At 31.7% G+C, this 15,820-nt stretch overlaps 1 protein-coding gene across 1 annotated transcript in view; it reads left to right on the plus strand.

Annotated features, from left to right (window-relative positions):
• The first annotated feature begins 691 nt into the window (after window positions 1-691).
• Window positions 692-15,820, plus strand: part of LOC138942977 (uncharacterized) — a 28,122-nt gene continuing 12,993 nt past the window's right edge. Inside the window, 8 exon segments of the mRNA XM_070313473.1 lie at window positions 692-1,278; window positions 1,280-1,601; window positions 1,603-3,193; window positions 3,196-4,058; window positions 12,423-12,741; window positions 13,048-13,293; window positions 13,625-13,912; window positions 13,955-14,080. Of these exon segments, the coding sequence (XP_070169574.1) occupies window positions 809-1,278; window positions 1,280-1,601; window positions 1,603-3,193; window positions 3,196-4,058; window positions 12,423-12,741; window positions 13,048-13,293; window positions 13,625-13,912; window positions 13,955-14,080 (4,225 nt within the window). The 5' untranslated portion in view covers window positions 692-808.

Below are 15,820 nucleotides of genomic sequence, written 5' to 3' on the forward strand. Positions count from 1 at the left end.
ATGCCAGAGGCGATTAATTCGTGAGCTGGTTGTTATTTCACACTAGATGCGATGTGTATGTGTGTTAAAAAATTTATGCCAGAGGCGATCAATTCGTGAGCTGGTTGTTTTAAGAATATTTAACACCAAATGCGTTTTGCATGTTTGCTTTGGTTAAAAAATATATGCCAGAGGCGATCAATTCGTGAGCTGGTTGTTATTTCACACTAGATGCGATGTGTATGTGTGTTAAAAAATTTATGCCAGAGGCGATCAATTCGTGAGCTGGTTGTTTTAAGAATATTTAACACCAAATGCGTTTTGCATGTTCGCTTTGGTTAAAAAATATATGCCAGAGGCGATCAATTCGTGAGCTGGTTGTTATTTCACACTAGATGCGATGTGCATGTGTGTTAAAAAATATATGCCAGAGGCGATCAATTCGTGAGCTGGTTGTTTTGCATGTGCGTTATGCTGGTTATAAAATATTTTAGAGGAATTTATGTTGTTAAAACATTTTATTGTATTATATAACTAATTTTTAATAACACTTAGATAAAAAAATTTATAAACAAAAGACTGTACTTATTTTTCAGAGGTTTATTTTTTTCAAAAATATATTGAATTATATATATAATATATATTATTATTTATAATATTTTATTTCTGTAGCTATGTTTTAAAAAATATTCATCCATTAACTTTTCTTTGCAGGCGAAAATTATTGAAGCTAACCCAAGAGGCAAATGACTCCCGGCACACTAGTATTACTGAGGGTACTAACGAATCTAAAAATTTGCAAAAATCGGTTGAAGTACTTCCCGATGTAATGGATTCGATAATTAGTACCCAAAGAACGCAGTGCCTCGAGTCAACTTCAAATACAGGTATGTGTGAAAATGTTGAATTTTGCGAAAATAATAATAATTTTGTTATCGAAAAGGGCCTTCTGGATACAAATCGTATCCAGGAAAGCATGCCTGAAGGCCGTCGCATTGTCGACATTGGTTTTCTGTGGAATGAAATCCACAGAACCTTTGATAATCATATGCAAGGAATAGAGTGCCAATTTAAAGATTGGAAACTCATAAATTCTCATCGTCGTGGGTTAATGACTCAGTTGTTCTTCAAATGCCAAATGTGCAAATATGAAGCCAACATCTGGTCAGAACCCACAGAGCCGGAAACAATGGACACTAATACGGCTGCTGTAACAGGAACTGTTACAATGGGAATTGGTTATGCCCAGTTGTGTGCAGCCATAAATGTTCCTTGCATGTCCGAGCAAACCTATATCAAATAAATAAAATTTAGTCGATGACTTTAAAAAAACAGCCATGGAAGAGATGAAAATGGCTGGCGAAGTTGAAAAGCAACTCGCTCTCGAGAGAAACGAAGTTATAAACGGTATTCCGTACATAACAGTCGTAGCGGATGGTAGTTGGATGAAGAGATCGTATGGCAATGCCTACGACTCTCTTTCCGGTATTGGAGCCATAATTGGTTACCGCACCAGAAAGATTCTCTTCGTCGGTATCCGCAATAAATTTTGCACGCTATGTGATGTAGCAAAGCAGAAAGGTATCGAACCAAGAGTTCACAAATGCTATAAAAATTTTGATTCGCAATGCGAGTTCTACAAGCATGGAGAGCGATGCCATCGTAGAAGGTTTTAAATGTAGCCTCAAAATGCATGGACTGATATATAAAACAGTTGTTGCCGATGGTGACAGTAGCGTATATCAGGCCATTGTTGATAACAAACCATACCGTGAACATATGGTGACTGTCAAAGAAATTGAATGCACCAATCATTTGCTTCGCAACTTGTGCAAAAAGCTGAAAGGTGCGGCAGAGATGACTCAGCCAAAAATGTGTAGACAGCGTGTCTTTGTACAGGTGCGAAATGTTGTAAAAAGCAACATTTTAAAAATACGAAAAGAGGTAATAGAGTCAGCCGCTCGACAAAGAAAAGAAAGGCAACCTCTACATTATCTGGCTATGGAATTGCAGAAAGATATTTTGAATATTCCTAGTCATGTTTTTGGCGAACATAAGCGATGTGAAGCACGCGGTATATGCAAAGAGAATTGCAATGAGATAAAGAAAAATTATGTACCGTTTCTAAAATTACATGGTTTCTATCCAAAAATAGAGACTGCTGTCATGTATCTCAGCGCTTACTCCGAGAGCTTATTATTAAATTTAACAAATAACCCTGCAGAATCGTTCAATTCGATAATCTGCAAAGAAATTGGCGGAAAACGTATTAATTTTGGTAAACGAGGCTCCTACGATGCTAGAATTGCAGGAGCAGTTGTTCAATATAATACGCAACAAGTACTTACACAATTACATCAAAGCATGTGTAAGATTGTTCCGCCTGTTGTTGAGAATCTGGAAAATCGACGACAAATAAAAGTTGCAAAAACCAGAGAATCTCGAGAAGCCCAGGGAAGGCAAAGAAAATTCAAACGAGAATCAGCAACAGATCGTTATTACGGTCCTCAGTCGCAAAGGCCGGATCACCCATCCGATATATTCGAGCAACTGCGACTAAGTCATATAGAAAAGTTGTTCGAAAATGGAAAAAATTGGCAAACAATTGAATTCGAGACCAGAAATCAATATAAGTCCGAATTATGGTTATCATTGAGACGTGAAATATTAACAGCATCCAATTTTGGAACTGTATGTCGCATGAGACCGACAACGTCTTGCGCATTGACTGTAAAAAACATTTTATATCCTCCGTCTATTGATACCAAAGCCATGAAATATGGTCGCGATAAGGAAGATGTAGCAAGGAAAGAATTGGCCATGAAATTAAATAAAGAAATAAAACCTTGCGGATTGTTCATTGATAATGAAGATCCATTCTTGGGTGCTTCTCCTGACGGACTTATTGAAGAAAATGGTCTTGTGGAAATTAAATGTCCTCTGTCGGCTGAGCATTTGACAGCAGAAGCCATAAAGACATTGCCTTTTTTAAAAGGTATCTTTAATAAAAAAGATCCACATAAAATGAATCGGAATCACCGATATTTTTATCAAGTTCAAGGCCAATTGAACATAACAAAGCGAAAATATTGCATTTTTGCTGTTTGGACGCCAAAAAGCATAAAAATATTGCACATTAGTACAGACAATGAGTTCTGGAAAAATGAAATGCTGCCTTTTCTAACACGTTTCTACTACGGATGCATGCTTCCAGAAATAGTCGGCATAATAGGCATGTGCCAATCAGAGATCCGTTATATATAACAGAAGCTAAAGAAAAAGCAGCTAAAGAAATAATTAGCCGAAAAAATATTCGACAAAATATAATGGAAAATGAAGATATTCTCGAGAAAAGAAAGCGATTTAAATCTAATGTTTTGCCTATAGAAGCAGCAAATACTGCTATTGCTGCTGCTATGGATATAGAGCAAGATGATGATTGTATCATAGTTAGTTATTCAAATAACAAACATGATATTACGAAAGACGATATGGAGAGTCATGAAAAAATTTTAAATTTGATTGCTTCTCTCTCTATCGTAAAGGATAATATCTTGCCTATAGATAGCAAAATAAGCGACGAATCATTAGATCGATTTTTACGCGTCGTAAGAGAAACTTCCGACTTTGAAACGCAAAGTGTCCAATATCTGGAGTTCCCTTATATGATTGCAGCCAGTGATAGTAACAAAAGTTTACAAATCATTGGAGGGAATTGTAGTGATCACTGGCGATGTATTTTCTTTAATGGCACCAAACTTTGCGTATATGGTAGCCTACCCGGCTGTACATACGATAAGTTGGTAGCTAAGGAGAAAAACTATATACATCTACGTTATCCTACAATAAAGCAAGATAACAATATTTTTGAAAAAGTTCAAACACAACCTGATGGCATAAGTTGTGGGATTTATGCTGCAGCTTTTGCCACAACTATAGCTTTAGGAGGCAATCCTTGTGAACAAAAATACTCCAAAAATGTAAAATGCATGAGAGAACACTTCTTTAAAATCATAGAAGGTAATAGACTGCTGCATTTTCCAATGTGTTTAGGACCACCCGCCCCCTCCCAAGAAATAGTGCATAAGCCAGTTTCCCGGGGGAGGGGGGGGGGGAAACCAAGTAACCGGGAAGATCACCCGGTGGGGTTTTAGTCAGTAGGAGTCTGACATAACCCTGGGTCCTTCCTCGAGAACCCAAGGTATCCATGAGGATTTCCCCATCGTGACTAAAAAAAAAAAAAATTATTACTGCATTCAAAAAATTTATCGTGAGACTCGTAAAATCATAACTCGATTGCAAATCATAATCGGAGAGACGACAAAAATTGTATATTGGTTGCGTTCTCACGGGAATGGACGATGGAGGGGTCCATTCTATATTTGCAATATTTAGAATATTGTAAAAATATATTATTGTAAATCTATTACACATATATATAAACATTTATCTACACAATCAAAAAAATTTATATATAAATATAATATATATATATGTACACATTGTTGTACATATAACCGTTATTATATATTATAATACATCTATATGTATTGTGCCATTGTATGTATGTATGTATGTATGTATGTATGTATGTATATACAGGGTGTCCCATTTTAAAGGGCCCACTCAAATATCTCAGAAACACTGCGTTAAATCGAAAAATGTTTCAAACAAAAGTTGTGTGGCTTCAAAGAGGCCATAAGATGGTGACAATGGTTTGACCTTGGAAAATCATTATAAGGTCATGTGAAAGTCAACTTTAAAATCTTAAATGGAAATCCCTATTTTTTATTTAGTATTCTTGTAGCTGACATCGAGAGCTTTCCAAAACACTATAATAAAGTATTTTTTTATTAAGTACTTTTTGAATTATTTTATATATCTTAATCTGACATATTTTGATATAAAAAATAAAATATTTAGTTTTCGATAATCTTACCGTAATACTTTTATGTACAAAATAATGAGACAAATCAATTGGTATAAAAAACAATTGTTTTTAAGAAAATTATTTATTAATGTATTTTTTTAAACAATTATTTGTTTTTTTTGGCACTAATTGATTTGTCTCATTATTCTGTACATAAAAGTATTACGATAAGATTATCGAAAGCTGAATATTTTACAAAATATTTTATTTTTTATATCAAAATATGTCAGATTAATATAAAATAACTCAAAAAGTACTTATATAATAAAAAAAAACTTTATTATAGTGTTTTGGAAAGCTCTCGATGTCAGCTACAAGAATACTAAATAAAAAATGGGGGTTTCCAATTAAGATTTTAAAGTTGACTTTCACATGACCTTCAAATGTTTTTCCAAGGTCAAATCATTGTCACCATCTTATGGCCCCCTTGAAGCCACACAACTTTTGTTTGAAACATTTTTCGATTTAATGCAGTGTTTCTGAGATATTTGAGTGGGCCCTTTAAAATGGGACACCCTGTATATACACACACATAAAAGGCACACATATATATATAACAATACATGCACCCACACATATATGCCAAATATTATTCCTCTTGGAAAGATATATGGAAAGGCACACACACACACGCACATATATACTTATATATATATATATATATATATATATATATATATATATATATATATATAAGTCCATATAAGTAATGTGTGCAATTGTGTTCAAATATGCAATAAAGGCAGACACGTGTCTATGTTATACTGTTATCTATACGCTTAGATACGCTTAGATATGCGTGCGAGGCAATAGAGCAGTAGAAATACACGATGTTGTCCGTTTTCATCATATTGAACACAATTCTCTTTCAAATATGCATAAAACATGCAGAAATATTATCGGTAACAGCGGAACTAAAATTATTGATATTATCGATAATTTCGGTCGGTATTATCGATAATTTTAGTTACGCTTAGATGAGGGCGCTAACCCGTCGGAGTTCGCTCGTCACTGTTTGATCCCCTTAAACATTAAATAAGTTATTTTATTTTATTTTTTTATAAACTCAAGAATTTTATAATCTCAATTCAAAAAATGTGTTTGACAGTTTTTCTCCAATTTAAAAAAATTACTAAGAAAGTAAATGTAAAATAATTTTATAATAATTATTTACAAAAGATATTAGAATAAATATTTTTCATAATTAATTTTGTAAATAAAAATTTAAATTAGCTTTCTTTACTAATATAATTTATATTAAGAAATTTTTATTATAATATATATTTATTTTATATATATATATATATATATATATATATATATATATATATACATATATATATAAATATATATTATAATAAAAATTTCTTAATATAAATTATATTAGTAAATAAAATATGATGATCAAAAAAATTAAAATAAATCTTTTCAAGACATAATATATATATAACATATACATATAATATACATTATACATAAGAATATTATATACATATGATTTACTTGTATCAATTACATGACATACGCACGCACGCAAACACTTACGCACGCACGTATGCATGTTTTAGAAATAATTAATCATAAAATTAAATATTAAAGCGACAATACATAAAAATTTAAAATTACACATATATATTCCATAGTTTATTATTACATTTTTCTCCAATGCTTAGCGATTGTATTATACAAGAAATACAAATAAAAAATACAATAGAATTTATGTAATATATAAAAACTTACCACTGTTGCGTATCCACAAATTATGTCTTTCATCTGTCTTTAGCGGAAATCTATATAAACGTTTTCCATGGAATTTTGAATTTGTGCAGTCTTTATACACGTACTTATCGTGAAAATCAACGACGTGACACTGATTTGACATTGCTTTTTATGGGTCTTTACCTCTTTTTATATGTTAAAGTCAACAACAAAAAACACTGCGCTCCACACCAAACACGATATATTTCGAACAGAAATGCAAAAATCTGTTACGAATAATAATTGCGTGTAAAATCTTTTACGGATAATAAACACGAAACAAAAAAAACGAAAAAGCTTTCTGTCCTGTGGACTAATCTCGCGAGATCGTTAAGATGATACGCGTGTCGAATGTACACTGATTTGCGGTAAACCGAGTTCATCTGTTTCCTCCATTCCGACACACTAGCTACGGAAAATTTCTTGAGACCTAATATATGTGTACGCGTATATGAGTATTTGTAAGGCACTTTTGGCGTTTTGAGATATGTATCGAAAATTTTGGAATTGACATAATACATTGATATATATGATATTTTGATATATATACAGGATGACCCATCCGTAATGACCGCCCACTAAGTACATAGCATTATTCCTTACCAAAAACTGAGATGAAAAGTCCTGAGCCATTTTTTTTATAACGCTTAACAAAAAAGTTATTATTGAGTAAAGTCTGGCCAATCAGCGCCGACCTTTAGCCGGGCGCACATCGGTGAGTCGCGCGCCGTGAACTGTGTGCCGCCGCATACTAGCAGGCGCGTGGCTCACCGATGTGCGCCCGGCTAAAGGTCGGTGCTGATTGACCAGACTTTACTTAATAATAACTTTTTTATTAAGCGTTATAAAAAAAAATGGCTCAGGACTTTTCGTCTCAGTTTTTGGTAAAGAATAACGCTATGTACTTAGTGGGCGGTCATTACGGATCACCCTGTATATCAAGATATACAAATAAATATATGTATAAATACATATGAATCAGGGTTGGGAAAGTTATTTTATAAAAGTAACTCGTTACCGTTACCGTTATTTTTTCTAAAAAGTAACTCGTTACCGTTACTCGTTACTAATTTTAAAAAGTAACTCGTTACCGTTACAGTTACTAAAAAGTAACGAGTCGTTACAATTTCCGTTACTTTTTTACAATACAAACTAATAAATTATTTTGCATAAGAAAAACTTTTAAAAAATTGTAAGCAAGATTTCATTCAAGGTTTATTACAAAATAAATGATTAAATTTTATCAAAATTCTTTATTAATTTTTAATAAAATTTGTTGCTCCATAGTATCATCATTTAAATGCCCTCTTTGTGGTGTTAATACAGAGCCACCACCGATGCTAAACATTTTTTCTACAGATGCACTGCTTGGTAGAGCTGTATTATATTTAATAAAAAGTTTTTTAAGTTTTGGATAGTCGTTTAACATTTCTATATTACAATTATTTGATTTTAAAAACCGTTGCAATTCTTCTTGTTCAGATTCATTTTGCACCGTTTTTTGCTCAAAAATGAAAAAATCATCGTGATCGTCAGATTTTCCAGCTTTTGAAGAATTTTCAGTTGATCGGATTCCCAATAAATCCTCCAAGTAATTTTCAGCACGTTTTCTTTTTTCTCCGGTTAACCAGTTTAACTTAAATTTTGGATGTAAACATGCTGCTATTATTAATTCTTTTGTTTCAAATATTGTAAGAAATCTAAAATCAAATATAGTAAATTAAGCGACATTGTTTGTTTTATTGAAATTAATACTTTTGAATCAATAGTTTAAAATAAAATAATATTTTTCAATTAAATCCTTATTTAAAATTAAATAACATATGTATTAATCAAATTAATAAGTTACCTTTTATTTAAACCTTGCTGAATAGCTTCAACTAATGAATGGCAATCTATAAGGTCAGATTTATTGAGATTTTCTAATTTTCGTTGCAAGGTACTTAGAACTGGTAGTAAATGAGAGCTCTGCTTTTCCGAAAAGATAAAGCTCTCATTGGATATCGCGCGTCGGGTCATCGCACTGGTCTGCAAGAGCCATAAGTTGATCAATCAAGCATTTTGACAACATAATAAGAATGCTAATTGGTCGATTTGCTTACGGCTTTACGGTTAAGATAAAAATTTTATCACGCATAATAGCAAGAATAATATCTTAAATAAATCAAAAAATTTGAAAAAAGTAACGATAAAAGTAACTGTTAAATTCGTTACTCGTTACCGAAAAATGTAACGAAGTTACTTTTTCCGTTACAAATAAAATTTGTAACGCCATTACCGTTACAGTTACCGAAAAAAAGTAACTGTAACGGTAACGGCGTTACAAGTAACGCGTTACTTCCCAACCCTGATATGAATATATTATATATATATATATATATATATATATATATATATATATATATATATATGAAGATACGAATATATAAAAATATGAATAGATATAAATATATTACGAGAACAATTATATTATGATAGCATTTTTAATAACAATATATTCAACTTTTTTAGCAGTGCGGTATAAATATGGTAACCGCGCGGAGGTATCAAATATGCGTGAATATATATCGCTATGTAGAAGCGGCGAAAAGAAATCATTCAAAAAATTACATTCATAGAAATCGCAAAGTAATGAAAGCTTAAATATCTATGTTTAAATATCAGTATTTAAACGTATATGTAAAAAAGGTATAAAAAATCGAAAATAAAACTAATACTTTTATTGCAAAGGTAATAAACAGGGGGAAAATAATTTTTAATACAGATATATGTTATACATTACGTAGAAGGAAAAATATTTTTTATTGTACGTAACATTTAACGAAGATAACAAAAATATTATACAAAATAAGTTATTTTATACGTATAAAAATTATCTTAAAAAAATTATTTTGTTTTCTAGAATTATTTTATCGAGATTTACTTTAATAATACATTTATATGCGGGACGTATTAGTGAATTTACAATTATGGACGTAGCACACATGGACTCACACCAAACGGTGGTTTATCATGCCATCGAAAGTGAACGTGGCTATGTAATTTCAAGCGGCTGTAAAATGGACGTAGAGGCGCTGCTGTACGGGACCGAAAAGCTATCGTACGGAAAACGTCGGGATGGCCGCTCTCAGGCTTCTCTCTGGTATTATTAAATTATGTAATAAATTTTTTTAATGATTGAATATTATTATAATTAATAATCTTTTAAATGTTTTATTCAAAGTTAAAAAAACAAAGAATAGAAAAAAGAAAGAGATATAAAAAGGGAGAAGAAAAGAGAGAGAAGATAAAAAAAGAAGGAAGCTTTATTTAAAATTAAAGAAGAATAAGTAAAAGAGAAGGAGAGAGAGAGAGAGAGAGAGAGAAGAAAAAAAGAAGGTATATAATATTAGGTATAACATTTTTTAATATAATTAAATATATTATAATACTATAATATTGTACTTTATACTATAATATTATTAAAACTATAATTAAAGTAAATAATATTAAACATATTTAACATTTTACTTTCTGTCTATCTCTCTCTTCTTATCTTTTGCTTATTCTTCCTTTTCTTTAAATTTAAATAAAACTTCCTTTTTTCTCGTCCTTTTTTTTCTTGTCTCTGTTTCTCTCTCTGTATCTTTATATGTCTCTCCCCTTTCTCCCTCTCTCTCTCCCCTCCTTCCCCCCTCTCTCGCTCTTTCTCTCTCTCTCGCTTATTCTTCGTCTTCACATTTTATTTTCTGTCTATCTCTCTTTTCTTATCTTATGCTTATTCTTTCTTTTCTTTAATTTTAAATAAAACTTCCTTTTTTCTCTTCTCTCTCTCTCTCTCTCTATTTCTTTTCCCTGTTTTTCGTCTCTTCTTTAACCATAAAAAAAAAATTTTTAAACTTATTTAGACTTTCTATCTATCTCTCTCTTCTTATAGAAGGAGAAGGAATAGAATATTAAGTAATAATATTGTACAATATTATTAAATATATTGTTGAATATTATTAATAAATATTATTAAATATTATTTATATTATTTATATTATTTAATTTTTTTCATGTTATTTAATATTATTAAAGTTGATTATAGTATTAGATATTATTAAATTATATATTAAATTTTTTTACTGTTTGAATATTATAATTAATAATGTTTTAAATGTTTTATTTAAAGTTAAAAAGAGATAAAGAAAAAAAAAGAGATAGAAAGAGAAGGGAAAAAAAGAAGGAAACTTTATTTAAAATCAAAGAAGAATAAGCAAGAAAAAGAGAAAGAGAGAAAGATAGAGAGAGACAGAAGAAAAAAGGAAAAGGAATATAATATTAAGTATAACATTTTTCAATATAATTAAATATATTGTTAAATATTATTAATAAATATTATTAAATATTATTAATATTTGTTATTTCAATTTATTAATATTATTTATTATTAATGTTATTTAATATTATTAGATTTAATTAAAGTATTAAATATTATATTAAATTATATATTAAATTTTTAAAATATTTAAATATTATCATAGTTAATAATTTAAAAAATTTTTTGTTTACAGTTAAAGAAGAGACGAAAAATAGGAAATAGTAAAAGATAGAGAGAGGAAGAGAAAAAGAGAGAAGGAAGAGAAAGAAGAACGCTTTATTTAAAATTAAAGAAGATGAAGAATAAGCGAGAGAGAGAGGGAGAGGGGAGGGGGAGAAAGAGAGAGAGAGAGAGTGAAAAGCAAAAAAAGAAGTTATAATATTGTTAAATTATTAATTAAATATTGTTAAATATCGATATTTACCATATTATAAATAAGTATTTTTAAATATTATTAATAGCTTTAATTATTTTAGTTATTTAATTTTATTAATGTTATATTTTACAAAGAGGAAAGAATATAATATAAAATAATTTATTATTATTATATAATTATATATGACTTATTACTTAATAATTGAATTATTACATTTATAATTAATTAATTAATAAAAATTGTAATTAATTAATAAATAAAGTATTAAATAATTGATAATGATGATGGTAATGATTATGATAATGATGATGATTATTTTGATGATGATAATGATCAAAAGAGAAATTATTAAGACAAGTAAATTTTTTGAGAATTAAAAAATAATAATTTTGTTTAATATTTCAAAAGAGAAATAAATTTTATGTGAATTAAAGTTATATATAGTCTTGAACAATTTTATATTTGTTAGTGTAATTAATTTATTAATTATTTTTAATATATTTAAAATAAAATGCCAAGACGTAGAATTGAATGTACTTTAGAAGAAGAAGAAGAATTACAACGTCAACGTCGTGAAAGGAATGCAGAGAATCAGCGTCGTCGTCGTGAGATTGCGAAAACAATCGCTAATAATAGTAATATAAATTCTATGAATGTTGCACCGCTTTATCGAAATTGTGCAGAAAGTCAATCTCGTTATCGATCACGACAGAAAAATCAGCCTCGTTTAAATAATAATAATACAATGTTAATTAATAATGTTATTGAATATTATATTGGTTCTATGGACGTGTCTTGTGTTCATTGCAATGCAAAACATTTTGCATCTGAAAGAATATCTAATAGGGGAAATTCTTTTCACGATTGCTGTAATCATGGCGCAGTGTATTTGCAACCATTACCTGAACTTCTTCAATTTATTCGTAGTTTATTCGATGGTAGTCATGTAAAATCTAATGATTTTTTTCAATATATTCGTAGTTATAATAGTTCGTTTTCATTTGCATCATTTAACGCTAATTTAATTAACTTTCAAGATAGACGACCTGGTCCATATTGTTTCAAAATACAAGGGCAAATTTATTATCAAATTAATACAGCATTATATGCTGCACAAAATGAAAGTCCTTCTTTTGGTCAACTTTTTATTGTGGATTAAAATAGATCATCGTCTTAATCAAAATTCATATTTAGATTTTGAAATTGTACAAAATCTGGAACATATAATGCGGGAAATTAATGTGTTTGCTCAATCTTATCAAATGATGGGTGAGGAATTAGAAAATCAACGGCGTTTAGAAATGGAATCTGGTGAATTATTACCGGAATTACAATTATTATTTATTTTAAGGCCAGGTATGGATCGACGTCAATATAATGCTTAGAGAACTAATGAAGTAGCTGCTGTTTTTTATACAACTGCTGATGGAGAATTTCTAGAATCATATGTTACAATACGTAATAGAAATACTAAAATTTTACAAAAAGTTAGTATTATGGACCCAAATGTTGAACTATGGATATATCCATTGTTTTATCCATATGGCACTCAAGGATGGAATTGTTATTTAACAAAATTAAATAGTGATAGACGAATAACTAGAGGACAGTATATTAAATATCGTATGGATATTCGGGATGAATTTAATGTTTTTTTATTAGGACGTCGCTTATTTCAGCAGTGGTTGGTAGACAGTTATATAAAAATTGAAAAAGATAGAATTGATTATTGCAAAAATCATCAAAAAGAATTACGTACTGAAACATATCAAAGTTTAAAAGATTATATACAAACTATGGCGAATAATTTAAATGCTCGTATTGGAAAAATGGTTGTACTTCCTTCTACATTTATTGGATCGCCGCGTAATATGTTACAAAATTATCAAGATGCAATGGCAATTGTTAGTAAATTTAATAAGCTAGATCTTTCATTACCATGACTTGCAATCCAAAATGGCGTGAAATCAAAGAAAACCTTTTCCCCGGTCAACAAGCTTCTGATAGACCTGACATTTGTGCTCGTGTTTTTAATATTAAAAAAGATTATTTAATTGATTTAATCGGTAAGCAAAAATTCTTTGGTGAAGTAGCAGCGTTTGTGTACGTTATTGAATTTCAAAAACGCGGTTTGCCACATGTTCATATGTTGATTACTTTTTTAAATTACAATAAAATTACAATTTTAAAATAACAACTCCACAGATTGTTGATAAATACATTTCTGTTGAAATTCCAGATCCATGTGAAAATCGTATTTTACATGATATAGTTATGAAACATATGATTCATGGACCTTGTGGCGATTGGTGTTTGGTAGATGGACGTTGTTCGAAACATTATCCGAAACCTTTTTTCGAAGAAACTAGAATGGATGAAGATGCTTATCCTTATTATCGTAGACGAGATAATGGTGGAAATTTTAAACATCTTGGCGGATATATAGTTGATAATCGTTATGTTGTTCCATACTGTCCTATTTTATCGATTATATTTAATTGTCATATTAACGTTGAAATAGTTTCAAGTATCAAATCAGTTAAATATCTGTATAAATATATTTATAAAGGACATGATGTTGCTGCTATAACCATTGAACCAATAACAGAAAATGTTATTATTGATCATGATGAGATACATAATTATATCGAAGCTCGTTATGTTGGACCTGTAGAAGCCAGTTGGCGTATTCTTGGTAAAAATTTACAAGATAAAAGTCATGCTATAATCCGTTTGCCAGTCCATCTTCCTAATGAACAAAATATTATAATCGAAAATGAAAATATTGATGACGCAATGACTTCTGCTTTAAATCAAGTTACTATATTAATAGATTATTTCTCATTGAACTTACGTGATGAAGAAGCAAGACAGTATTTATATATAGAAATTCCACGCTATTATATATTTAAAAAAGAGAAAATTAATGGTAGAAATATATTGCGTTGGGTTAAACGTAAAAATCATTATAATTGTATAGGACGAATATATTCTGTTAGTCCAGCACAAACAGAATTATATCATTTACGATTATTATTGCTCACAGTAAAGGGGGCTACAAGTTTTAATGATTTGAGAACTGTAAATGGAGAATTTTGTCAATCATTTTCAGCGGCATGTTTGGTGTTAGGTTTAATCGAAGATGATGTTGGATGGAAACGAGCTATGAACGAAGCTGTTGGATGGATGATGCCTCGACAACTTCGTAGATTATTTATACATATTATACATATATTATTATTACATTGTCAGCCACTACAACCTGAAGAGTTATGGGAAAATTTTAAAGTAGCAATGTCTGAGGATTACGTTCGACATTTTGGTATGTAACGGCAGGACCGTTACTACGGGCCTGATCTGTAGCGTCCGGTAAATATATCTTTACTTATACACGGCTTGCTTATTCACCCAGCTCTACCTGTCTCGCTGCCGCCATCTTGCTTAACGCATGCGCGTCCTCTCTCAGCATGCGCTCTCGCTCACCGGCACGCGCGATTTCGCTCAGCATGCGCTCTCGCTCCCCGGCACGCTCTATCTCTCTCGCGGGGTCCCCACGCGGTACCGACTCCCACCACTAGACCGACGGGCGCACAGGAGGGGACGCCGGCCGGGTATATAAGCCCGGCCCGCCGAGACATCGAGACCAGATCCCGTCCTGCCATCCAGCTCCTGACACCGATCTAACCACTACCTAACACCTCTTAGGGCAGAGGTTGCACTCCGCCCCGCCAGGTTGAACCGGTTCTCGATACCTCGGGCCAAGGTTGTATTTGGCCCCGTCGGGTTGAACCGACTCCTGTCTCGACCGCTCCACGGGCTGAGGTTGCACTCAGCCCCGCAGGGTTGCACCGGCTCCTACCTACCTCGGGCCGAGGTTGTACTCAGCCTCGTCGGGTTGAACCGACTTCCGTTGCCCAGGCAGTGCTCGACGTGACACTCGAGCCTGCCGACAATACCTAGCCACCTAACCTGACCGTAGCGTATAAGTGCATGTACCGACTGCGCTATAAACATTAGTCGCATGATAGAAATAAGTCCGCTAGTTCTAAGTCTCGTAGTCATAGACCTGCTAGTCTTAAGGCCTGTTAGTGGTAAGTCCGCTAATTGTAACCGCATCCTAGTAATAAGCCCTGTCTAGTACTAAGTCCGCTAGTTATAAGGCCTGTTCGTAATAAGTCCTCTAGTTCTAATCGCGCTGTTAGCGCCTGTAAATAAAACCGGGAACGATTACACGTCGAGCCTGTCTTGCGCTTCTTGCCGCTTTGCAACCATCGCTTTGCGTCTCTGCTTTGCGCCCCGCATCCTGCTACCAACGACACCGCCCCACGCACGACAACGCCAGGCCCTGCACGCTGTATCTATCTTTCTCTCACTAAATAAATCGTTTCTACCTATACTGTGTCTCGTAAGCTTGAATCTCCCCTCCTTTCGAACC

Source organism: Polyergus mexicanus, unplaced genomic scaffold (genome assembly GCF_030449975.1).
Source record: "Polyergus mexicanus isolate NDT 795.1 unplaced genomic scaffold, iyPolMexi1.0 SCAF_24, whole genome shotgun sequence".
NCBI classification, from domain to species: Eukaryota; Metazoa; Arthropoda; class Insecta; order Hymenoptera; family Formicidae; genus Polyergus; species Polyergus mexicanus.